General features: G+C 46.5%; 9 protein-coding genes across 9 annotated transcripts; 6 read left to right on the top strand and 3 right to left on the bottom strand.

The window, feature by feature from the left end:
- Positions 1–257: 257 nt before the first annotated feature.
- Positions 258–1,563, top strand: ARB_05646 (uncharacterized protein; the record flags this gene model as incomplete). Its single annotated transcript, XM_003016202.1, has 3 exons — positions 258–357; positions 417–1,081; positions 1,138–1,563. The coding sequence occupies 3 exons, from the start codon at positions 258–260 to the stop codon at positions 1,561–1,563; spliced, it is 1,191 nt and encodes a 396-aa protein (XP_003016248.1).
- Positions 1,564–1,843: 280 nt separating this feature from the next.
- On the top strand, positions 1,844–2,170 carry ARB_05645 (splicing factor 3B; the record flags this gene model as incomplete). Its single annotated transcript, XM_003016201.1, has 1 exon — positions 1,844–2,170. The coding sequence occupies one exon, from the start codon at positions 1,844–1,846 to the stop codon at positions 2,168–2,170; it is 327 nt and encodes a 108-aa protein (XP_003016247.1).
- Positions 2,171–4,015: 1,845 nt separating this feature from the next.
- ARB_05644 (uncharacterized protein) lies at positions 4,016–5,062 on the bottom strand (the record flags this gene model as incomplete). Its single annotated transcript, XM_003016200.1, has 1 exon — positions 4,016–5,062. One exon carries the CDS (start codon positions 5,060–5,062, stop codon positions 4,016–4,018), a length of 1,047 nt encoding a protein of 348 aa, XP_003016246.1.
- Positions 5,063–10,500: 5,438 nt separating this feature from the next.
- On the bottom strand, positions 10,501–10,929 carry ARB_05643 (uncharacterized protein; the record flags this gene model as incomplete). Its single annotated transcript, XM_003016199.1, has 1 exon — positions 10,501–10,929. One exon carries the CDS (start codon positions 10,927–10,929, stop codon positions 10,501–10,503), a length of 429 nt encoding a protein of 142 aa, XP_003016245.1.
- A 740-nt stretch (positions 10,930–11,669) lies between these two features.
- ARB_05642 (uncharacterized protein) lies at positions 11,670–13,235 on the bottom strand (the record flags this gene model as incomplete). Its single annotated transcript, XM_003016198.1, has 4 exons — positions 11,670–11,835; positions 11,892–12,061; positions 12,116–13,042; positions 13,182–13,235. 4 exons carry the CDS (start codon positions 13,233–13,235, stop codon positions 11,670–11,672), a joined length of 1,317 nt encoding a protein of 438 aa, XP_003016244.1.
- Positions 13,236–15,194: 1,959 nt separating this feature from the next.
- Positions 15,195–17,113, top strand: ARB_05641 (uncharacterized protein; the record flags this gene model as incomplete). Its single annotated transcript, XM_003016197.1, has 5 exons — positions 15,195–15,254; positions 15,295–15,403; positions 15,455–16,076; positions 16,181–16,555; positions 16,744–17,113. The coding sequence occupies 5 exons, from the start codon at positions 15,195–15,197 to the stop codon at positions 17,111–17,113; spliced, it is 1,536 nt and encodes a 511-aa protein (XP_003016243.1).
- A 376-nt stretch (positions 17,114–17,489) lies between these two features.
- Positions 17,490–18,515, top strand: ARB_05640 (uncharacterized protein; the record flags this gene model as incomplete). The annotated part of the gene is made up of 2 exons (XM_003016196.1): positions 17,490–17,893; positions 17,948–18,515. The coding sequence occupies 2 exons, from the start codon at positions 17,490–17,492 to the stop codon at positions 18,513–18,515; spliced, it is 972 nt and encodes a 323-aa protein (XP_003016242.1).
- A 512-nt stretch (positions 18,516–19,027) lies between these two features.
- On the top strand, positions 19,028–21,442 carry ARB_05639 (respiratory complex assembly protein Rmp1, putative; the record flags this gene model as incomplete). Its single annotated transcript, XM_003016195.1, has 1 exon — positions 19,028–21,442. One exon carries the CDS (start codon positions 19,028–19,030, stop codon positions 21,440–21,442), a length of 2,415 nt encoding a protein of 804 aa, XP_003016241.1.
- A 556-nt stretch (positions 21,443–21,998) lies between these two features.
- On the top strand, positions 21,999–24,420 carry ARB_05638 (uncharacterized protein; the record flags this gene model as incomplete). The annotated part of the gene is made up of 3 exons (XM_003016194.1): positions 21,999–22,022; positions 22,076–22,624; positions 22,801–24,420. 3 exons carry the CDS (start codon positions 21,999–22,001, stop codon positions 24,418–24,420), a joined length of 2,193 nt encoding a protein of 730 aa, XP_003016240.1.
- Positions 24,421–24,716: the final 296 nt, after the last annotated feature.

Below are 24,716 nucleotides of genomic sequence, written 5' to 3'. Positions count from 1 at the left end.
GCATGGGTTGCATCTTCAGTCCGAAGTATATATAGCTACTCAGGACTCCCAAATTTATGGCGAACCGGAGGACTTGTGTTTTGCCTATTTTTGACTCTCACAGGGCTGCTTCGTTTCGAAAGTGTCGGATACATGCTTGTTTCCTTTCTGCTAGATAAACGATTTACTCGCAAAAGTGATTCTTCGAGTATTCCATTGGTCAACCTCGATTCATCCTCACATAACAGTCAAGGTCTTGCTGTGTCGTGCAGAATCAAATGTGTCTAGACTTGTTGGCCGTTCTAAAACGGAGGAAAAAACCATCGTATAATCATGAAAGAAAACTAGGTTACAGAGATGACCAGGAAGTTTCCACAAGTAAGGTTAGCCGATACGTCTATCTCGCTCATGGAAACTAAATAGCCTTCTCCGTATAGAATTTATCTTTGCAGAGCATTGCCTGCAAGGTAACGCTGTATACCTGAAGGTCGGAGTTGATACTGAAATACCCGCAAGAAACCTTCCACTGAAACTCCCCAACGGCCTATCATTGACGTATGGTGAAATACTCGGGCTGGCTGGCGATCTTTACGGGACAGATCAACCTATTAGTGATGGTGTTACCCAAAATGAGCGACATCATAGGTTTCTGAAAGCGTTCGATACACTGGCAAATGATACCAAATATGCTCCGGAAGAGGCCGCTAAACTTCTTGATATACTTCATAATGAAATGGAGGAAATCAAGAAGGCCATACGGGCTGGAAAACCGGCATCGGAAGTCCATAATCGACTGAAAGTCAATCTAGGGAAAAGCCTTGGATTCGCAACTCTATTCCGACCCAGTGGGATACCATCCTTCTTAGGTCTTGCTCTGATCAACTTTGACCATTTTGGTACAGATTCAGAGACAGCGTATAATACTGGTCACAATGCTGCTATCCAATATGCTTTGCGTACGGACAGTGACCTGGCTGTGGCATATGCTATGAATGCCTTTGCAGACCATTTCCTACACGACCATTTTTCTTCCGGTCATCTACGTGTTCCCCGTCGTCAGCTTCATGGCAGTACTTTGAACTCTGCAGATGCTTGTTCTAAGGTAGGTAGACGCAGACAATTGTTAACTCTAGCCATACACGTGCTAATTACTTCCAGCTTATGCACGACGAAGATAGCTGCATCGGCTTGAAAGTCAGCAATCAGAATGGGGATTCATGGACAGCATATGGTGACTCACGATTGTTTGATGACGTGAGTAAGCGGCACCGAGAAATATTCATAAAAGCCCAACAAGCATCAGTAGATGAGGTATTCCAGGCTTGGAGAGATAAAGTCGTACCACCAACGTTCCAGGCATGGAAATATGCGCCTACCATCGAATCCGCCTTGTCACCTCATCAGCCTCTTGCTCCGTTGTTCGTTATGTCTACAGGGGAAGACAAGAAACCAGTGCTGTTGAGAAGACGAAATGTCAGTGACAGGAAAACTAAAGACTATATATCAGATTGGACGTATACGGGAACTATCATAAAGTGCAGATGGAGTGGACGGTGGAACTACCCAATGACTCTCGAAGAATAGATTCATGTACTATTTGTTACTTACACCCTCTTTATAACACATACGCTTGCAGCCTAATTTTAAACCCAGTTGCTGTTCATATTACCAGTCTGCTTGATATAGATCCATAGATTAGCAGCAGGACCACGATTTTCACGTGACCCCTTTGCGCCCGGGCCTCTGCGCAGGCCAACCTAACCCGATCTTCAACCTCAGTGACATATCTCTTCAACTCTCCACATCAACAAAATTCTCCCAACCATACCACGCCAACCCGCTATTTCTGCCTTCGCTTTTCACCATGGCCGATAAGCTGCGTACCCTTCAAAATCTCGAGGCACTTCAGGCCCGCTACATTGGCACAGGACACGCTGATACAACCAAGTACGAATGGACATCCAATATCATCCGTGACAGCTACGCATCTTACATTGGACATCCACCGCTTCTCCAATACATGTCCATCGGCATGGGCGAATCAAAGGAAAAAGTACGAGCCTCGATGGTTGAAAAGATAGTCCGAGGAGCAGGAAATCCGCCCGATGTGAGTTGCCATCCGGTCTCTACTTGGTGTTACCCGTTGAAAAGTCAAGAAGCTAACATGGTCATGATGGTGGTAGACAAGTGAATAATCACCTATAACTACCTTTTTGAACTTTTCGTCACGCGAGGATGTGATACGGATCAAAGGAGAGGGTTGATGTTGGCGATAAATCGTTGCCCCGTGGGCTCGAGGAGTCAAAAATGCTGATACATGCCGCAACGGATCCCGTTGAACCTACGTGAGGGAATACATGTGAAGCGGTGAAGCTAGACATTTGCCCACGAAGCATACGCTTATATTGACTTTCACCAGCTGTGAACATGACAAGGGATACGAGATAAGATATTGACTCTTTGCCACGGTATCTGGCCTGCTTCGCTCAGTTTGAGCACATTTTGGGGATTAAAACGCCCTTAAAAGCCAAGTTTAGAGTTAACTTGCTTGGTCAGGATTATCCCTATTTTCAGCGCTTACGGTGTCCAGGAGGCATAATACCAGACAAGCCGTTCTCGTGCTCAGTGCCGGGTATATAACACATGTTGTCTACAAGTTCGAACCCAAATTTTTTAGACGAGTCAATACGAATTACAAGCGCGGACACCAGTTTGGACGATCCAAAAAAAGTTGAATTTGATTTTTTTTTTTTTTGTTTTATTTTTTACGTATTTTTGAAAGTATAGTAGCGAATTTGACGACAAGCGAATGGAAGACAGACGCAAGTAGTAGACGAAGCACAGCTCCGATGAAAAATGAAAGAGCAGAGAGCACAAAAATTCAAAACCAGCATCCGATTCCTGGCTCTTGCTGCAGTTCCAGTCAATGGAGAGCATACAAGAAACACAGGCCGCTCCAGGGAAAAAAGTAACATGACCGAAATGAACAAGAAGTGAACAGCCAGCCTGGAGCAAAGGGGATGAGCCTAGTGAGATGGCCCCGGCGTTTCTGGAAAGCCAGAGATGCAGAAGCTGATGAAGAGAGAGCATGGCAGAGTCAACAAACACACTGCTAGTGAAGGGAGCAAAGGGTCGACGGTGGGAAACAATCGCAGATCGTTCGCAGCGGACACTCAGAGCTCCCGACGCGCACTCGTTAGCCACGAGGATGAGGCGGACGAGGGCCCAGCAGTGGTGGACATGTACCAGTCTTCCGTCCAAGAGCAAGCAGCATCCCGACCTGTCCTGGAAAGGGGCCGGAGCCTGGAAAAACGACGGGGTAACGAATTTCCCATACCAGATGAGAAAAACTCCCATGTCAATGGGGCGCCGTGTGTCCTCGTCCTCACCAATCCAACTGAATGGATCGCCTGTTCGGCAACCTGTACCGAAATGAGTTCCAGACAACGACACGGAAAGATGGATGGTTGGCTCCACTGGAAGGTTGATACCCGGACGCAGGCTTCGTGGTCGGTCTAGCCGCCAATACTGCCTATAGTGAGCGCTTGGGGTATATATACCAGTCCAGGAGAGACCACCACTTTTCCGCATCCACGACAAAAAAGGGGTAATAAATGAAAACATTTCCAGCCGCGAGGCATATCAGTCTTGATGATATCGTATGCGAGACATGAACAAAAGAAAAACAATCCTCCCTGGGACGTCATGAACAAAAATGAGGTAGCCGACCCGCCGGTTCTTCATGCAAAAAAAACAACAGAAAACATGAACGTGAAAACAAATCAAACACAAAAATCAAACGCTTGCTAAAGAACGCATCATATAATAAAACCAGACATGAGGGAAAATGGAGAATGAAATAATGCCAGATGAATGCCACTGCCGCTTAATGAGGATTGGAGAACGCCGTCAGTCATGCGGTTGATGCTTATGGTGCTGGGTTCCTGTTGAGACCGTAGGAATAGGTATGTTTGTAGTTTGAACTGTCACCGCCGGTACCGTGCTGTTCTTACTTGTTGGATATGGTAGCCCTTCTTTACATGGCTGTTCCGTACTGAAGGGCAAATTCAGGGTATCTATCAGCCCAGACGAAACCGTCCATGCCGGCAGCAGTACCACACTGATGTTGCACCAGCATGTCGGGCAGGAGGTAAGGTACAGCGGAGGCTAAGGTGGTCGGGCACTCGTAGAACTCTGACGTGGTGAAGGCGGCTGCCGAGAAGGGCTGGCAGTGTGAGGCTGGAGGCGAGGACAGAGACATGTCATTGTAGCCGATGTTGGGCCACATGTTCGGATGCGAGTCACTTGTCGTCGTGCTTGGGCTGGAAGGCAGAACATCCCAGGAGTCAACCGGGGAAGGCGATTGCTGGGTCGGGCTATGATGCCACCAATCATCAGGGCCAGTGGAAGAAGGAACTAATGGCGTAGAACGCACCACATCGACAATTCGTGGCGGAGGAGGGAGCAGAGGCACGAAGAGTCCCATGATGGCAGCTTTGGCTTCGTCTGCCAGGCCACAGAGCAGCTCTCCGGCGCCTTCTTCCTCCATGCCTTCTAGTGCAGAGGCGCTTGTCCGGTATACAAACCGGTTGACGGCCTGGACGAATTCCTCCTGAAGCTTCTTGAGCTGGATCTCCTTCTCGGGCCAGTCCCATGTCTTGCTTGCAGTGTCGACAGAGTAGATTTCCTTGTGATGGTCGATGAGGGTCTCGATAGTCTCTGGAGTTAGCTTGAATGCGACTTCGTTCTGCGAGACCATATCGACATGCACGACGTAGGCCTCCATGTGAGCGAGCTGGTAGTTGAAGAGGGCATCCACGAGCGGGTTCTCATCCTTGGGTAACTTGGACTCGGGAGCCTTGGGCAACATGATCGAACATAAATTCCAGATGGCATTCTGGTGGGAGAGGATCTCTGTTAGGCATCTGGTATGCTGCCCGACGTTATTCAGCGGTCTCTTCACTTTGTTCACTCGCTTTAGGGTGACGGTCATCCACTGTTCCACTCTTGATAGCACCACGGTAGGCGACGCCCTGGGGGCAAAGGCAGCAGCAGAGGCTGGTAGAAGGCTGGTCGGCGGCATCTTTGGATTATCTAGATCGCATTAAAGCCGTTTCCCTTTCCTTTGCATATATACTCCGTTGCTGGATCTAGGTTTTTATATATGATGGTTCAGTGTATAGCAGCAGCAGGTCGAGGGCAAAAAAAAAAAAGAAAAAAGAAAGAAAGGCAAAAAAAAGAAAGAATAAAATATATAATAAAAAATATAGAAGATAAAGACGTTAAATATATTTGGAAGAAGAAGAAAAGGGTCAGAAGGAGGTCGACGTGGGAGGGAGAGCAAAGGACGTTGGCACCTCTTCTTCTGTACGGGCGGAAGTAGATATAAAAGAAGCGGAAGGGGAAGGGGGAAGAAGGCTGAGGGGACGGCGGGCAGCAAGAGTGTATATGTATAAGATAGACGAACGTCCACCCACAACCCGCCGCGAACGAACAAGGCCAGGCCCGGTCAGGAAGAGTAAGAAAGGCAAAACCTTGGATGCTCTGCGTATGGATGCTTGTATCTCGTAGATACGAGCTGAGTTGCAAAAGCTTCCTCCTGCATATGTACGTTTAGGTTCTACCAGCGCCCGTCATTTTTTGCCTGTCGAGCACAGCACCTCACTCTGCACTTTTTTTTTTTTTTTTTTCCTAACTCTCTGTGTCTGTCCACTCTGCTCTCTCTCTCTCTCTCTCTCGCTACTCCGTCTCTTCCTCTCCTTGCCGTCATGCAAAAAAAAAAAAAAAAAAAAGAGGACCGGAAAGATGCAGGAAAAGATTTGTCGACTTTTGCAAGTTTTCTCTGTGGCGCTGGCTGTATGGAAACACAGAAGGGAAAAAAACATGCTGTAAGGTACTGTCGTTTATACGTACGGTACTGGCATTACAGGTCACAGGGACCCCATGCCCAAGTTACGCGCCGTCTCCGAACGCACGCTACAGCGTGAAGAAGGCCCTGGCGTCGGCGTATCCATGGTACGGTGCGGTACCGGGATGTCCGTCACGGTTCCGCCGTTACCATACCATACCATCCTTACTAAGAATAACACCAACGAAAAACGACATGCATGGCTTTTTCTTTTGCTCCTCGTCGTTGCATCATCGCGATGGGCTCTTCGGAGGAAGAAGCCTGATACTGACAGACGATGGCAAGCAGGACCCCATCGAGTGCCCATTTCTACGCAGATGGCAAGATGACAAGGTGAGCCACAGGTCAGCCCGGGTGCGAGATGTGCACAGGCGCCTCTTAGCCGGTTAAGGACAGCTTTCTTTCTTTCTTTTTTTGCATTCATTCTTCGCTGTGGTGCAGCTGGACACAGCTCTGGTTTCTCTCCTGCGTCTCCTGCGTATACGGGGACCGTCAGCAGTGGCAAATTAGTTGTCCCGATGCACCGTCCTCCTTTCTACCCGCATTCTCTACGGAGTACTCGGGAGAAGGAACCTCCTTTTCTCTGCTTGATCTACTTTGCTACGGTCTCCATATATCCAGCTTGACCGTTGGTGGAAACGGACAGGATAGGCGGCACAGTCCGTGGTCACGCTCTGGCCTATTCTACACCTACCCATTCACATTGACGCCGGGTCGAGTGGCCAACTAGATTCCCCAGACCTGTTTCCCCTGAGACTTCTGATACCCCGGAGGAACGCCATGGTTCTCTGACATGACAGCCATATTTGAGATGAATCTCGAGGGGGCCTATGCTAGGCGCTGCACTATCTATCGGCCTCCCTCTCGACCTTTCGATATTTTTTTTTTTTTTTTTAAACTCTTTATGCGCTCAGAGCTTTGAAACAAGCCCACCGGCTCCTCTTGACGGGGGTGACAAGCCAACCCCATTGAAGTCTCCAGGCATTGCGGGAAAAAGGCCAAAGGGTCTGGAAGCGATTATCCATCCATCACCGCGGATCTTTCAACACCTCTGTGTGTGTGGAGTGCGGACTGGAAGTGAGCCCAGACAGGGAAAAGGGGGATAATCATCCCGCACACACTCGCCTTCTACTACTAATCAACATGCATACTTGAGATAACTACACAAGCAATATAACCTCTGCAACTCCAACTCTCCTTCTCAGCATGGGAGGAACCAGCAGCAGTAAGAAGAACGATAACCGACCCACCGGATTCTCTCGCCATTCCCACGAGCCGATATGGAGACATTTTACTCCATCAACTACAAAAGAAGAAAGCGAATTCCTTTTTTACTCTTGTCCATACCCAGCTGATGGAGGGTATCTGTCTCTGTCTTGGGCCGCTTCAGCGGTGGGATTCGCTAGAGTAACGAGACACCAAAGTGTCCGACAACGTTGACATCCCTGTTCTGATAGCTGATTGGGTAGACACTTTGATTGATCGGTCATTCGAGACTTTCTGGAAAACCAAAATTCTAAAAAGGAATCCTTTCTCTCTCTGCATAAGTAGTGTTAGTGATTCAAGAAACGTGTGGGAATGCGTGCTGTAGGGAGTTTTATGGCTGTCGTTCTCGGACAATTTGATCTCGACATCTTGAGGTTCTTACTGGTCACATCTACCAACTTCTAAAACACTCTATGTTTATCCAACTATTAGTTACTTACGCTTACTCCCTGACGACCATTTCCATGTGACCAAGCATATCAGTCTATATTTACCACCCATATATACACATATCTGGCCTCTTTTCACTAAATGGCCACTTAGATGTAATGCATTAACTGTTGCACAATTGATTTTCCAGCGGCCTGCATCAACTGTGGGCTTTGGAGATGAAGATGGGAAAAAACGCCTTGTGACCGGCCACCGTCCACTTCCATCCCCATATTGTCCATGAAAAAAAAAAAGCCTTGACAAATGGCATTACATCACTCCTTGCCTCGACTTCCGCTTTGGGAATGAAGTTGTTGCTCTGAAGATCTGAAGTGTCCGTGCTTTAAACTATTTAATATATAATGTTTACGTATACGTAGGGACCCGGTTAGCCGAAAAAGCCTTTTGATCTTCGCGAGGTACTGCATACGCACTCAGTAAGGGCCCAAACCGTGTGTGCAGGTGGCAAGCAAACAATAATGGAACCAGTCCAGCGTCAAAGGCAGAAGGAATAACCATTACGCGATGCACTGAGCTCGGCTGTTTGCGCGTGCGCGATAACACCCGCCTTTGCCCCGATACCCTCTATCTGGCTTTACCGGATACCCGCCTGCTTGACTTCTGCACTATCGTATGTATGTCCCAGGTTAGCGACTTCAAGCGCCTCCCACTCTCAGCTGAGATGAGTGTGCTTGTCTCTGAAATTTCTTCCCTTCCTGACGTCATGAGGGCATGTGATATCGACCGCTCCAGTCGTAGCGTAGTATCTCCCTTGCTAACGACCGCCTTAAGGACGACGATATATATGGGCTGCTGCTGATCGATGCGACGGACTTGTCCGGCTGTGCCGTCCGCGGTTGCAATGCATCTTTTGACGCTGCCAATGACACCCTCGACCGCGCCACGAAAGGTGCATGTACGCTAACTCGTTGGATGTCTGTATTTTAAAATGCGCTGTGTGTCAGCATGTGGCTGTGCTGGAGTGCCAAGACACGGTAATTTTGGTAATTTTGGTCACGTTCGTAAGTTATATGTATTTTTGAGATGCCAAACGTCAGCGGAGCAAAAGACGAGAAGACGCTGCGTTTCTCTATCTTCACCGACTGTTTTTTTGGTGCCACGATCACCGACTTGAAGAGTTTCAGGCAGAGAGACCGTGCTAGTGACTCCTTCAGACTTTGCTTTGGGCGGCTTGGGCCGTGAAGAATTCGTCAGAAAACGTCATCGACCGTTGGCGGGGCAGTGAGCCAAACTCGTCGACGAAGGGTTGGCCAGCGCAGGCAGCCCAACGCTTAGCCGCTGCATAGGGCCCTTAACCCTCTAGGCCGTTTCGTCAAGTGCTTGCATGATGTGGAATACTGGCTGTGGGCTGCTGGCTAGCCACGGTCATGTGGCAGAAATTACGTATGCTGGCTTCTATTTCCATTGACCAAAGTAGATAAAGCGAGTGTTGCGAATCGTACACTATTTTTTGCGGTACGAGAACAAATCAAGCCTAACCCGTAGCCTTGGTCTGTTGATAGAAGTCCGGTATATCCTTTGGAGAGTGAAGTAAAAGCAATCGAGGTCTTTTACCACAAATAGCCTGTTGACGTGGAACTCTGAAACTTGGAGCATAAGTAGGCTTTCTAGGCACTCGGAATCGTTTCATGCTTAAGCCCTGTCCCGCCCTTTGGGATCCTTCTTCCAATATCTGATTCGTCGGCTATTGAAAAATCCCCAGAGGCCGTGCTCGGTTTCAAGACAGACATCATGAACTCTGAAACAAAAAGTTGATGCCCCCCGCCAGCCAAGGAAAGACTTGTGATCTGCACACAATGGATGCTCCCGATAACTATCGCGACGGATCTTCCTGCTTCAATGAGGATGTCTATGGCTCGAGTCCTGCTTTCGCTGGCATCTAGAACGAACGACGATGAGTCATTGACAGGGGGCATCAACTTGAAACATAGGAGTGCATACTCTGCACTGTTGTTCGGCTCCAGCCATGGATAGCGCGAAGTAGGCGCGAGACACACGCGTGAAGGGATTGCTTTTTATCATATTTGTTTATTTTGGCTTGCATCCTGTTTCTTCATCAAGATGTCGTCGTCGTTGTCAGTGCACGGTCTCTTTGGTGATCGGAGCTTGTCAATTGACCTGAAACAGTGCACGTCCATCTTCGCTCTTTTGTTTTTTCGATTACAACTATCACTGCTCAGCCTGCTTGATTGCTACTACGCCTGGTTTCCTGGTTTCTCCCATAAGTTAGTTATCATTTGCACCATAAGCCTGGGTTTCTGGCATTTTAAATGTCTCTTAGAACGGGAAGTGAAAGTACATGTTTTAAATGTAGAATAGCTGGGAGTTTATGTAATCTAGCAGCTTGCGGCAAGTGATACTGCTCAGAGAGATATATTTCTTTTCGCTTCTCCGATTTGTATCTCACAAAGGAGCATCATTGAGTGTAGTCATCTCGGCCTTCCAAGAGACAGACAATATATATAGGCTTCATGCAGGAATCAAAAAGCCTCCGGATATGTTGATCTCCCTGGTTGTCGATTCAAGGACAACTTCCTTAACTGACCAATCGAGAAAATGACAGAGTGAACGGGGAAGGCAGCGCGGCGGCAAAAGTAGCATGGCAGTTGAGTCTGATGGGGGACCTATTGCCGCATAAACCAGGTCAATCTTGGGTTGCGCTGCCAAAGATAATAGTTATGGTCGCGGCAAGGGCCCCTCCAATATAAGGCAGGTCGACACTCGCCTCAGCATTCGGAGGTTTAAAGGTAATGTGAGCCTATTCGAGGAGCTCTTAGACGATACCACATTCCTCGGCTGAACTTCTTTATGATAGAAGGTACAGAGTATCGGATGGGCTTTCGCTGGAGAAAGCTATGACTCGTGGTCGATCAAAGCACACCATCATCTCCAATGAATCATGCACCCTGCATCTTCTCCTCCTTTTCCTTCTTTATCTTCAAAAATACTTTCCTTTCCATTTCACGCTCCTCAGTTTTTCTCTGCATGGTCTTTTGGATTTGCTCTGTTTTCTCCTTCGATTCTTCGATCCGTTTCTTCACCTCCTTAGCCGCCTCTTCCTGCGCTTTACGCGCCGCAATGGAGGTCGTATATTGCTTTCTTAGCTGTTGTAACTCAGCCTGGAATTCAACTACATCCAGTGGTGCACATGTAACAGGGTGGTATCGGTGGCTTGGTAAGGGATCAGAAGGAACCCGGACATCAGGTAGTAGCGTATGGATGGGGGTAGTTCGAAGAGGCGAGTCCAGGCTGACGGTTTGATTCGTGTCTGAGTTCGATGATTTGGGCTCTGGTGGAGGGGAGAGAGGGAGGTTATCTGTCTCCATTATGTTGCTTTTCTGCGTTCAAAGCGGAGATGGCGTAGATTGTGAGATCCAAGTCGACGCTCAAAGCGGACAAGTCAAAAATATTAGTAGGCTTACTAATCAGAAGCTTATTACTGGTAACCGTAACCTGAAGGTCCCCTGGTCATATCACGTGATTAGTTTGAGACGCGAGATTATTGGTTGCATTATTTTTGGACTTCAACTTCTGGTTTTTGCATCTGAACGCCTTATGAAAGGATTTATTAATAATTACTTTGTTATCCTGATCCATGGGAGTATTGTCCTTCTGTACTACAAGGGAGCCATTTTATAGGGCTTGTTGCTATACTAGCTCTGACTATCTACTACTGTTTACCAACCGACGTACCGATAAACACATGGCTTCTCTTTCCCAATTTAGGATTACTAACCTGTTTCCATAGTTTGGGAGGTTAAAGAACACTTCTAATCAAGGATGGTCACACTGTACCTCTGCCTTGTGAATAGAGTGTGGAAATATCAAGTGATATCCATCTATTCTCAGCATTCTGTACAACAATGTTATGGGATTTAAGTATATGCAAAGTACGTTAACTGCAGTTCCCGCAAACAAACAAATAGCTTCTATTCTTTAACCTAGAGAAAAACAACGTCTTTGGCAAGTGACCAGTTTTAAAATTAGCCAGCTATGCCCTCTACATTCCCATGATCAAAAAGAATCGCACTACTGTGTTGATTGGTGTAGACCACAACACAGTTGACTACTTTTGGGGGACGCTAGCTAGGGAAACCTTCACCTGCAGTGGCTTTGCCTCCCAGACTGCATACTCTGGAAGGTTGTGGGGGTCAATGTTGTCAGGTTGTGCCTCAAGATTGAAGTTCCAGAGCAACCAGGCTGTAACAAGACGCAGAATAGCATTTGAGAACCTTTTTGATGAACATGATTAGTATTTATACTTGGAAGGAAGAGCTAGGTTTCATACGTCATTCCGATACAGCTGCGAAGTCCGATGGAGAACGGAGTATAGGCCTGGCGGTTATCGCTGGAAAATATCGGATCTTCCTCGAGCCATCGTTCTGGGATGAATTTTTCGGGGTCACGCCAATACTTGGGTGAACGGCTGGCGGCCAGGTTGGCTACCGATACCCACGTCTATAAAGTCTCAATGTCAGGTACGGAGTAACAAAGGAAATTAACTGCACGTACCCCACCAGGGACTGGCCGCCCATCGATGACTGCTCCCTTTTTCGGAGTTACACGGTGAAGTCCCACGGGAACCGGTGGGTGTATACGCATGGTTTCTTTGATGACAGCTCCAAGGTAGTGTAAGCGCCTCGTAGCTGCAAGCGTTATATCATCTTCAGCTTGAAAGGCGTTCTTAATTTCGCTCTTTAACCTCTCATAACACTCTGAGTTATGAGTGAGATAATAAGTTAGAGATGAGAGTGTGGTGATGGTGCTGTCAGCTCCTGCAGCAACAAGAACATTAACGTTATCCTCCAGTTCCTCATTTGATAATCCTTCTTGGAAGAATGATGCGAATTCTGGATGAGTGGTAACCGGCTTAACATTTCCCTGCTTGTCCCGACTTTCTTTCAGTTTTCGGGGGTAATATTCTGCTGACTGCGGGTTATGAGCTTTAGTGAGACTTGAAGGGATGCATCGTTCCAGTATGATATGGTACGGTCTTAGCCGATGTGCGGCTTGCACAAAGTGTGACATTAGAAGCCCTTCATACAGTGCTTGAAGCCAGGGATCATAATCCCCACGTATAAGGCAACCTTGCTCCTCACCAAAACAGAGCCGTGTCAGAATATCGAAAACTGCAAAATTATACCACGCAGCTATATTCACAATGCCCTCAGAATCTGGGAAGTGAGCTTTCCCTGAGCGGTTACTAAGGCCTTTGATCAGTCCATCAACGAAATTCTGGAGAACTGGCTCTTGCTCGCGAATTGCATTTTCAGAGAAGGCAGGCGTTATAAGCTTGCGGTACCGGACATTTTCGTGCAAGCGTGCAAAAAAAAGGTTAGTTACCGGCTCGGTGGATCCTAGAAGCCATATGACTGGATTCTTTTCATAGACCGTGTCCTCGTTTGATTTTCCGCAAATATGGTTCGGTTTGCTGAAGGGCTAATATACGACAACCCTCTAGGTCCAACCCGAACGACATCGCCGTAACGTTCGTGAAGCGATGCTATGTATTTAGAGCTGTCGCCTTTGACCATATGATATGAGTATATGAGCTGGCTGGCCGCATCGAGAATTGGACCTGGGTAGTTGCGTAAAGGGTGAAGGAAGATGTTATAAAAAGCCAGTGATACATGATAACCTAACCACTGCAGCGTTTCCCCTAATATTAGCTATCTTCTTGTGGTACGTTGACTAAACGACATTTCAACAAACAGGGGGTCGCCGTACGGTCAGAATCGCAAATGCTAACCATTCCAGCGGGCCCATTATAGCGAATATCATCAGAGTGAGTGGCTATGTCAAAAATTGAACAAAGATGGTTGGCATAGCAAAAATGGTTATAGTGTGAAATGTACTGAGTATTGCCCGCTGAACCCCTTCTCTACGCTTCTCTAAATATTATTTCCTTCATGAGTGTTCCAAAAAGCCAACTTCTACCTTACCTTCAGCCACATCAGCTGTTTCTATCTGATGGAAACAAGCAATGCAGAGCACTCGGTAGATCGGTAGATCTTAGCTTGTAGTTATTAGGTTGGTTCAGGCTCTTGCATCTTAGTTGCATACATTTCTACCAGTGCCAGATGGGATATTCTCCTCTTCACCTCCACTTCCACTGACTATCTATCTCTACGGAGGAGCTTAATGTCGTCTAACATCTAGGCCAGCTTCTCTGACTAGCCTGGTATCTGATCCCCAACTTGAGTCTTGTGGGTGGGGGTGCAGGACTCAAGATTGATTTAGATATGGCCATCAGAGAGATGGACCTATGGAGTAGCCTTTTCCTCTTGTCAGATTTTACGCAACTTGTAGTTAGTTATGGCTAAATAGCTAGTACGGAGTATTAGTTAGCTGTGCCAGCCGTCTTCCTGTTGCGCTCAGGTGTTGCATAACTGTATCTTGCCCTCACTATCAATTGTTGAGTGTTAAACTCGTCGACTATCTTTGCTTCTCAAGGAGAATGAGAGCTGTATGAAAACTATCGCCAGTATTCGTTATGGGGTATAGCTGGTTATGTGGCACAAGCCTTGCATATGAAGCCCTAAAAGATGGGTTCAACTGAATAATTCTTCCAGTCAGATTCAAAAGGTTATGTAACTAGTTAACTTAGTTCTCAAGCGGCCACTAATCATGATCTTCTCCTATGGACAGTCAGATGGGGGAGGTTGGAGAGGGCAGATCTTCCAGCCTGATTAACTATTCACTAATTTTTGGGCTCGTATAAATAACTCCGGAGTTTTCAGATGCGTTTGTGAATGTCCTCGCAAGGGGCATGAAGGAGTGTTACGCAGCAGCATGACCAATAACTATTCCAAGGCGGACGGGTGGCTGGCCAAATTTTTTTGGAGTACACTGTGGAAAGAAGAGGGACGATAGTTATAAAGACTCGATGGTATTTCTCAATGATCAACGACTGACACGATTATAATCCCCCCAACCTGAGGTACTCCGAAAGTATTCGAATTTCTAGTTCTTTTGCAGGTGCTCCTTAACCACTATGTCCTCACAGTCATCATCCTGGGTGCCTGTGAGCGATCTATGGAAGCCAGACATCCATAATTTCAACCTTTTTGGATTTCTTCAACTGTTTCTTCTCTGTTGTTTTATTATAGTTTTGGTCGTTCTCCTCATCGACCATGCAGATTATCTTCTACAAACTTGGCCTGTCAGAAACCTCCATCGTGTAACAAGCCAAAGCCTCCTGTGGGCTAGGTTCCGCCGCCAACTAAGCGGGCGTGAGCTAGAGGATGCCATTCAACATGCGTATTTTAAGGTAAGTTAGTCTACCGAGTGAGTCAACTAACTAGTTGCCCTGGTTGGTTAGTTAGTCGTTGGATAATTTAACTAATCACGTATACCAAAATGATACCAGTATACCAAACAAGGAAAGCCGTTTGCGATAAAGGCAGATCTTGACAATTGGATGCTTATGCTCCCGTTAGAGTCTATGAAAGAATGGTGCAATTTGCCAGCTGATCACCTCAGTTTCATGAACTATGTTGAGAATGTAACACGTCGCTTCCATGTCCTTGCCATACCTCTTTCTGGTTAGTTCTAACATTGCAGTAGGCATCGGCTATAAGATACCATACCAATGCTGATTGTCAAACGCATATCAACGCCATCCTCGCATACAACCAAAAGAAACATACTGGTAAGTACTTTGCTTGCATTTGATTTCCGACTCGATCTAGGAATATGTGCTTAGTAGCCGACTTCAATTCATAGATCATGTCCACTCCCTCGTCCTAACGGATGCCGAGGAATTCCTGCCTTCATTTTTCGGTAACCCAAGTAGCAAAGGTATCTTCTCCTAAACCCTTCTTTTCGGTCCACCATCTAACACCTGTATAGAATGGACCAAATTCAATCCAAATGAGGTAGTCAGTAATGTGCTTATGCATTATGCAACTTCGTTGGTTCTTGGGCCAAAATTCTCGCGAGACCCCATTCTCATGCAACACATAACTGCCCATGCCTTGGGAATTGAGGAGGTTATCAACGAATTTGCTCGCTGGCCAAGATTCTTATTTCCATTAGTCTGGAGATTGTCCCCTCTTCACCGTAAATTTCGCTCCAATATCTCAGTTGTCAGAAAGAAAGTCGTACCCGAAATCAAGCGCCGTGTGCAGCTTCTCCGACTTGGGGAATCAACTGGTGAAGATATGAGTATGCTGACCATCTTTTTAAAGCAAGCTCTCAAGGAGGGCCTTCTTTCGATGAGTGGAAATACAAAGACAGAGGAGAACGACATTGAAGGTCTCTTCATGAAGACATTGTTCCATATATATGAGGTCTGGGGGCCTATCGCTCCACTTTTGAGTGCCATGTTTGTTCGTTGTATGGCAAACCCTGAGTACGTCGACGCATTGAGAGAGGAGGTCTCAGGCTCCCTTGAATCTCATGGAGGCTGGAACTCCAATTTTTTGGCGCATACACCAAAGTTGGAAAGCTTCATGCGTGAGAGCTTACGTCTGTATGCGCCGATTTCAGGTAATCAAATCCATAGCTTATGCGACACAGGCCTTCACTAACCTCTTCACTAGTAAGCGTATCGCGTCGGTTAAATAAGCCACTTAGAATCGAGTCTCTAGACATGAATCTTCCAAAGGGAACTTGCATTGGAATACCGACGAAATGCGTTCATGGGGACCCTAAGAACTACCCAGACCCAACAAGGTTTGACGGTTACCGGTTTTATGATGCGGATTCTAATACATGTACCGTGCGTGCATCAACAGCTTCTGAGAAATTCCTGGCGTTTAGCTATGGCACTGGACTCTGTCCTGGGCGGTTTATTGGTGTGAAAGTTTCAGAGATTCTCCTGGTAAAAGTGCTCTTGGATTTTGATATGCAGTTTATATCAAAAGGTCAAGAGTTCCCATCATATGTCCTGATGGAAAACACTTGGTCGTGGTTGGACACAAACCTCACAGCGTATGTACGGAGCCGTAGGTGAGGTCTACTAGAAGCATAATTATCCAATAGAAGTTAGCCGGCTTCATTTCATGAGTCGGTAGGGCCAATAAATCCAATCAGGTTGGGAGTATTCTGCGGTCAAAGAAAACGGCGGAATTAATTGAGAATGAATAATTAAGAGTCTCCGTCCAAATTGCGCTACCAAACGCCCCCCTTTAAAATAGTGGACATTGCTATTATATTGGGCGGGAGAGCATGGTATCATTAAGAGGAGAGGGTGGAGGGTGGTGGGTGGAAAGCCAGACGGGCTCCGTTGAATATCGTTTGACGACTTTAGAGCCTAAAAGTACCACATGTTTGTCAAGAATGTCAGATGCCAACAAGTTCCCCGGCCCGCCAGGTACAAGTCACATGATGCCTGTAAATTGTGTAAGCAGCTGGTTTAGTCATCCAGCGAAAGTTTGGTCCATATGGTCAGTGCTTCAACCACCGAAAGAGAAACATGATGTCAAGGTTGATCAAGAAAGAGGCAAAGAGTACTTAATACATGTCTGTTTTTCTTTCTTTCTTCCTTTCTTCTTCAAGAAATGTTAGATTTCTGTTTACACTTATATTCTAAAAGCTGTGATATGCTGGTGGACTAAACGCGTCAGAATACTGGTTATCAGGATGCAGGCTTTCGGTGAGCTCTCTGTTTTAAACATCCCATAGTTGAAATTTCAACCAAAATCCGAAAATGGCTGTTCAAACTATGCTATTTATACAGTCGAATCGCTGACCGTTGAGTCTCACCTTATAGTTCCTAAGAGCCGGAGGGTATGAAATAACCAAATACCCTACACTTCTCTGCTCTGACTTACTGCTTACTCTGATAATCTCTTAGCCTAGATTTACGCTGAGCCTACGTGTATGTAGAGCTAGTTTCCATAAGCGTGGTGGCATCCACTAATACGCACAACAGATCATTGATATGATCAATGTCCCTTTGGTAGTTGGTACTGCATACGTCAAATGGCAACTACCATCATCGGCGTCTGCCGACCACAATGGTCATACGGAAAAAGCCTTGCTTCATGATCACAGGGCATCCTGGGATTATGAGAAGCTGATAGTTGTTAGACTAACGGTTGATCGGAACCAGATGTTGCAGGACTGTGAACTTCAGCTTGATATCTTCCAAGAGTTTACTGCAGAAAATCGGGCTGACAGAGTACCACTGGGAAATATCAAACTGAATCTTTCAGAATACGTGGATAAAACGGAGAGCGATGAAGGAATCACGAGACGATATCTAATGCAGAACAGCAAAATCAATGCCACCGTCAAAGTTGGCATCGCAATATCCCAGATTGAAGGCGACAGCAACTTTACTGCGTACGTTAACTCTTTTTACAGCATGTATTAATGGAACTAAAGCAAGAGATACAGGCCGCCACTTAAACCTGCAACCGTATTCTCCGGAATTGCTGGGGTTATGTCCACTGAGCACGGCGAAATAAACAATGATGGTCACATCCCCTCAGTCAATAACAGAGGTCGCGAATACAGTGATCTTCAAGACATGTATCGCTCTACTTTAGCCGCGGCCTGGGCGACACTCCCTGATGAACTGCCCCCGGATCAACTTATAGAAAACATATTTGCTGGCGGGGACGGGTTTCCACAAAACCACTCACGATATAAGGCTGATGATGAGGATGAGGTGCATGATAATAACTCGCTGAGTGATGCAGGATCACATCGAACCATTCGCGATAGCAAGAATTCCCCTGACCATATTCCGAGGATCAAAGATCCCTTTACTGCCCATTCACGAAGTGATAGCCGGCACTCTGATTTTTCCTTTGGAGCGGTAGGCAAGGAAAGGAACGAAACAGGCGCGTTTGAGAGATCTGGCGGGAAAAGGCGGAAGAGAAAGACTCTTACAGAGTTTGATTATAGGGAAGATCTACGCAGCTGGGAGGTTTCATGGGCTAAAGAGGATCCACAACTGTAGAACTGAGGGGCGACGGTCCGCTGGTCGTATCATATCGCTTAAATGTTCGCGAACATAGCCATTTCGTTGTACGGCGTTTCCCATTCCTACAGGAACCAGTTTTAGCGGGGAGGCATTTTTCTTTATACATAAGAAGTGAATCAGTATAACTACCATATACGTAAATGTACGATATAAAAAAACATGGATTTTCTCCTATACTCTAGTTGCAGTCAAATGTCTCATTGTCACATTGGTCTTACTGTAGCTAGACATGATTGCTGTCCCGTTAATAATGAAATTATGATGCGATAGAGATAGACTTTCTATTCCCGAAACCTTAATCGTACCAACAAGCTAAGGCTGCCCGTGCGGGGCCCGGGGCCCGGCTCATTTACGGAAGAATAAAATTCCTGAGAACCCAAGAAACTTTATTTTTATTTTCACTTGAAGCTTAGGTCTCTTTCCTCCCAAGGTCAGTATATTGCAACTAACATGTAGCCTCCTGCTGGATTGACTTGCACGCTGTACATATGTTTTGGAAAAGAGGCGTACATGCCGTAGGCTTCGCAAGGTGCCGAAACTTTTCGAATCTTCGGAAACCACCCCCGAGTTACCCCATACCGAGACCTCATTCTGCTGATAACACCCATGAACCATCACACGATGACTCAACACCGGCGTCAACGGAGAATCCAGCTAAATTCGACGGCTCCCCTCATCGTATTCAACAACTAGAGAATGTTAAGGTGCTAGGCGAACCGGCCCATGTGGTCATAGTGGATAATAAGCCCCGTCGCCCGCGAGATGTCGTGCAGGTGGCTAACGGAAAGAGTCCATGGAAGAGTCCGACGGAGTTACTAAAGGACTTGCATAATGAAAGGGTTGAATTCGAGCTTGAAGAGGTAGAGAAGAACCTCGACTACCTTCGCGCTCTATATAGCCCCGGTGACACCCTCCTGCCGAAAGATTGGAAGCATCTTCACAACACGCTCAGTGATGGGTTCACTTTTGAGCAATTAAGAAAGTATTATCAAAATTCTGAGCGAAATACAGAATCTGAAAAGTCAAGTGAATGGAGGGCTGGAAACTCTCCCTACTTAGACCAGCCTCCAGCTCCCCAAGGTCGAATTACGAGCCGAATCCCAGCTTTTAGGGAGATGGGACCCAAGAAAAAGTTGGTCGAAAGAATACTAAGAGAGTCTTGGGAATTATCAATTGATGGGGAGGAGGGGCAGCTTGACATTTATTTGGACACACGGCCAATGTCAGTACTACTGCTCCCAACCATGCCGCTCCTGAACATGTTCGCCGAATCCCACAAAGTCAACATCGACGTGTCGCGACATCTCGGATTAATACGAATAACGGGAAGCAAGGAAGCGTGCATGGGGACGAGTCAGCAGCTTAATGAATGGGCTTCCGATGTCCGGTCGATAGATACTGGTCTCTCCGTTGCGCAACTAAAAGCTACAGCAGACTTGAACTATTGGGAAACTACTTTTCTCCCATGGTTACAAAGCGAATACAACGTATCATTGGATATAGGCCGGGAACACAGTGCTGTGGGTATCCACTACTTCCATGATAACGAGTCCAATGCGCACCAAGCACGACGTACACTGTATCTCGCAGCATCTTCTCTCCATCAAAAGGGCGGGTTATTTACAAATCTTACCAACTCTGAGAATGCCCACTTATACCCTGTGTTCTATTCCGATTCCATGGATCTTCCGAACAGACAAAAGGAATGGTTTAGATGGATAAAATCAGGAGATAGTGATGGGAGGGTTCCTGGAAGGCCTCCAGCCTCTATATATGGAAAGGGCTCCGTGAAACCCTTCCATAAACTTCTAGAGCTTCTATTCGATGAAGATGATTTGAGTAGTCAAAGGTTACTTGACCAACATCGCACACGCGAAGTAATTACAGCGTCTGTCGGGCAGTGCTTGTTCGAAGGTCGATCTACACATGATTCTGGACAGGCATCTTTTCCTAATATCGAGGGTTTACAAACACCAAGGGTTTTTATCAACGAAGTACCGAATACTCTTGCATTTCTGGACTCTTTGGAAGCTGCTGCAAGCAATGATAAGAAAACTATCTTTCGTATCCGGCTTCTGCCCTCCCTTAAGGAGCAGTCGTTCTTACCAGAACTTGAGCTTGAGCTAGAGGCTGCCTTTCCAGAAGACAGCGAGGAAATATCAACAACTCCGACAATCCGGAACATAAATGCCATTGTCAGCAGTCGGGATGTGGATATGCTTCTGCCTGAGAGCCCCCTCGATATCCGGTTCAACAAGACGGTTTATTACAACCTCTTCGACCGGGATTGCATTGAATGTGCATATGCAGAGACGGATAATGTGTTTCATTCAAGCCTCCACCGATGTGCTGAAGCCTTCAAACTCAACCCCCCTCTCACTCGAAACCAGCCTTCAATGCCTTTATTCTGTGACTTTGCGATTCCCAAAACCTTTGCTGAGCTTCTGGATCCAGCAAAAGAACCATCTCAAAGGCCACCAGCACAAAGCACACAAGAGCTTGAGTATGTCACTGGAGAGTATTATGTCTATCCTCCGGTGCAATCACTTGCGGAAGCTAGTGTCTCGAAATATATATACAAGGAGTTCGATCTTACCTTTGCTACCAAGGACATGGGACCTTATCTTCCTACGAAGACCACAGAGATAAGCCTAACCCTTGGGCTTTACGATAATGAGCGGCGACCCCAGAATGCTTTACCTAACCAGAAACTAAGCTCCTTGCCACAAACTGACTCGTCCATTGGCTCCCTTCAATCCGCACTGTTACCATTTTATCTTCGTTCTTGCCACTTAGCATTCAGTTTTGCAGCACTTCAGCAACAGTCCGACCGAGACATGCCTGACCAAAAACTATTTGAAGAAAGCCTGCTAGAGAAAAACCTTGATCGCCATGACAACTAGACCTGTGTATTCTTTTATGTATTAGTACCCTCTGCCAGCTGCTTATTCTTCAGCTACCTGTATTTCTCTGCATATATCATGTCTCGTTTAGTATAACTATAGGGTTTATTATTATATAGAGCAATATAAAAAGATGAATATAATTCAACAAGAATACCTACTGTTCTTCTAATACATTGATTTAAGAGAAGTAATCGCTGAAAAACTTTATAGTAACCAGTGACTGATAACGTAAGCGTAACTAGTTAATAACTAGGTTAGCCACTAGCTGTCACTTGATAGTTCATCCTAACTTGATAACGATGTCCTATTATCAAAATGAGCTTTTAAGTCCTGAAAGAAAAAAAAAAAACAAGGGATATTCATATATATTTACCTAAGGATCTGGCCTTTATTTGCTATCTAAGCCTTGTATTACTGTCTTCTTTTCTTCCAGTTCTCTCAACCTTTGATGTCCTTCTCTGGGATTATATTCCTTCCTTTATTACCGACCACGTCATTCTGTGCCATACCAGCATGATATTGGGCCATAGAGAGATTATCTAGTTACGAGAAGATGGATAAAACAAGGATAGCTAAGGTTTTTACTGCTTATCCCTCTCTCACATCTTTGATATACATAACTAATTATAGGGCTTATCACAGGTAGATGAGGTCACTCTATTCCGCCGGGGAGAGAAGGCAATAGGAAGTCTTCACCTTACTCCCCACCATATTGTCTTCTCGTATATTCCACCCCAGAAAGAATCACCTAGAGAGCATTCCAAGGATAAGCCGACTGTGGGCCATAAAGAGATATGGATCACATATCCTATTATCTGCTTCTGTACTTACAGACCTGCATCTCCTGCATCACGCCAGCCAGCATCAATCCGCCTCCGGTGCCGCGACTTCAGCTTTATGTGTTTTACTTTTCCAAATGAGGCGAGGAGTAGAGATGTCTATGAGACTATAAGAACATGGACATGCAAGCTTGGAAGCATAGAAAAGCTTTATGCATTCACCTTTCAGCCTCCTGCAGCCGAGCTTGCTTTGAATGGATGGGAACTATATAACCCTCGCAAGGAATGGGCTCGTCTTGGTGTAGGCAGGGCAGAGCAAGACTCTAACTGGCGAATATCCTGTATCAACACGGATTATAAGGTCTGTTCTGTATTTCTCTTACTGCCTGTTCATATTAAAGTTAGCTAACATTTCCTGGCAAGTTCTCGCCCACGTATCCTGCCCTCCTCCCGGTTCCGAGCAATATATCCGATAATACGATTAATTATGCCGGGAGATATCGCTCAAGAGCGCGGATTCCTGTTCTGACCTATCTTCACCCTGTCAACAACTGTTCCATAACTCGCTCGTCTCAGCCGCTTGTTGGCGTCCGAAACAACCGCAGCATCCAAGATGAGAAGCTCCTTGCTGCTATCTTCTCAACATCCCGGCAGGATCGACCTCTAGCAAACGCTTCACCCCCTTCCTTAGAAACAGAATCCTCCAACTCAAGTGCAGAAGAACAGTTTGGAATTAACTCCGACTTTGAATTCTCGAATGCAGAAGAACTGGAGGACGAAGTTGTAGCCTCCGCCAGGAATGATATCAAGGACTACAAAACACAAATATATGGAGCTCAGCAAAATAACCTGATTGTTGATGCTCGCCCTACCGTGAATGCTCTTGCAATGCAAGCTGTTGGTTTGGGATCCGAAAACATGGACAACTACAAATTTGCTGCTAAGGCCTACCTGGGCATTGACAACATCCATGTTATGAGGGACTCGCTTAATAAAGTCATCGAAGCGCTCAGAGATTCTGATATCAGCCCGTTGCCGCCAAATAGAGATCAGTTACTGAAGAGTGGATGGCTGAAGTACATCGCTGTCATTCTCGACGGGGCAGCATTGATCGCCCGGCAGGTTGGCCTACAGCATTCACATGTGCTGATTCATTGCTCTGATGGATGGGACAGAACTGGCCAACTCAGCGCCCTGAGCCAGCTCTGTTTAGATCCGTATTATAGAACTTTGGAAGGATTCATGGTTCTTGTTGAAAAGGACTGGCTTGCGTTCGGTCACATGTTCCGTCATAGATCAGGACATCTTAACAGTGATAAGTGGTTTCAAGTCGAAAATGATCGGGGCAGTGACTCTGCAAGAGGTGCTTTTGAGGGGGGAGTAGCAGGCAAAGCCCTTGAAAATGCCCTGCTCAGCGCAAAAGGCTTCTTTAACCGGGACAACGTCAGCCGGGAGTCATTGGTAGAGGGTGACGGCGACAGGGCCGACCCTGACTCCTCGAACTCGAAGAGGGCGACCTCCAATCCAAAATCACCAGTGAGTGACAGTGATATGACAAAGCCCAAGGAAACTAGCCCTGTATTTCATCAATTCTTGGATGCTACCTACCAACTTCTCTACCAACACCCTACCCGCTTTGAGTTCAACGAACGTTTTCTGCGACGGCTGCTCTACCATGTCTACTCTGGCCAGTACGGTACATTCCTTTACAACAGTGAAAAGGAGCGTGTTGATCGCGGAGCCAAAGAAAAGACTCGCAGCGTCTGGGACTATTTCCTAGCCAGGCGAAGCCAGTTCATCAACCCGGAGTATGACCCTCTCATCGACGACAACAAACGCGGTAGTGAGCGTTTACTATTCCCTCGCACATACGAAGTTAGATGGTGGGCTGAATCATTTGGACGCAACGATTCTGAAATGAATAATCCTCGCATAGCAAACAGTGGTGTCCTGGTTGAAAGAGATTGCCCGAGTGGATCTATGACCCCTATGGTTGCTGTCGAAACCGCTGATCGCTCTGTCACCCCTGTCGCTGTATCTCAGCAGCTAGCTGCACCTCAGTCTTCTACAACCGGCCCTACAACGAGTATCACTTCTCTCGCGGCCAATATTTCTGGTTTAAGCTTGCCTGTCGGGAAGGGAGATGGTCCTGGAACAATCAAAGCACGGGAAATGGAGGCGGTAGAGATGACGTAGACAGCAATTCCTTACAGGCATTTCGGACACATTCCATAGGAGGATCTAGGCGTCTGTTGAGGGAATCAAGCTCGGTTATCTGGGACTAGGTGTTGCATTTTGGAGTTTTAGGGATTTGCTGGACATTTCGAGTTTATGACGTTTACGATTGGGGTTGCTCCTTGCATTCAGGGAACGGGGCTGAGTGTCTTTTACTACTATTTACTACTGCTAACGAGCCATGTCACAATACCCGCAGCTGTTCGGCATTTCTCTCGTTTTGATATTGTTTTCGCTATACGTCGAGTCCGCAGCAT

Source organism: Trichophyton benhamiae, assembly GCF_000151125.1.
Source record: "Trichophyton benhamiae CBS 112371 chromosome Unknown contig01145.0, whole genome shotgun sequence".
Lineage (NCBI taxonomy): Eukaryota > Fungi > Ascomycota > Eurotiomycetes > Onygenales > Arthrodermataceae > Trichophyton > Trichophyton benhamiae.
Note: the sequence above shows the minus strand (reverse complement) of the source record. Positions and strands in the feature narration are given on the sequence as shown.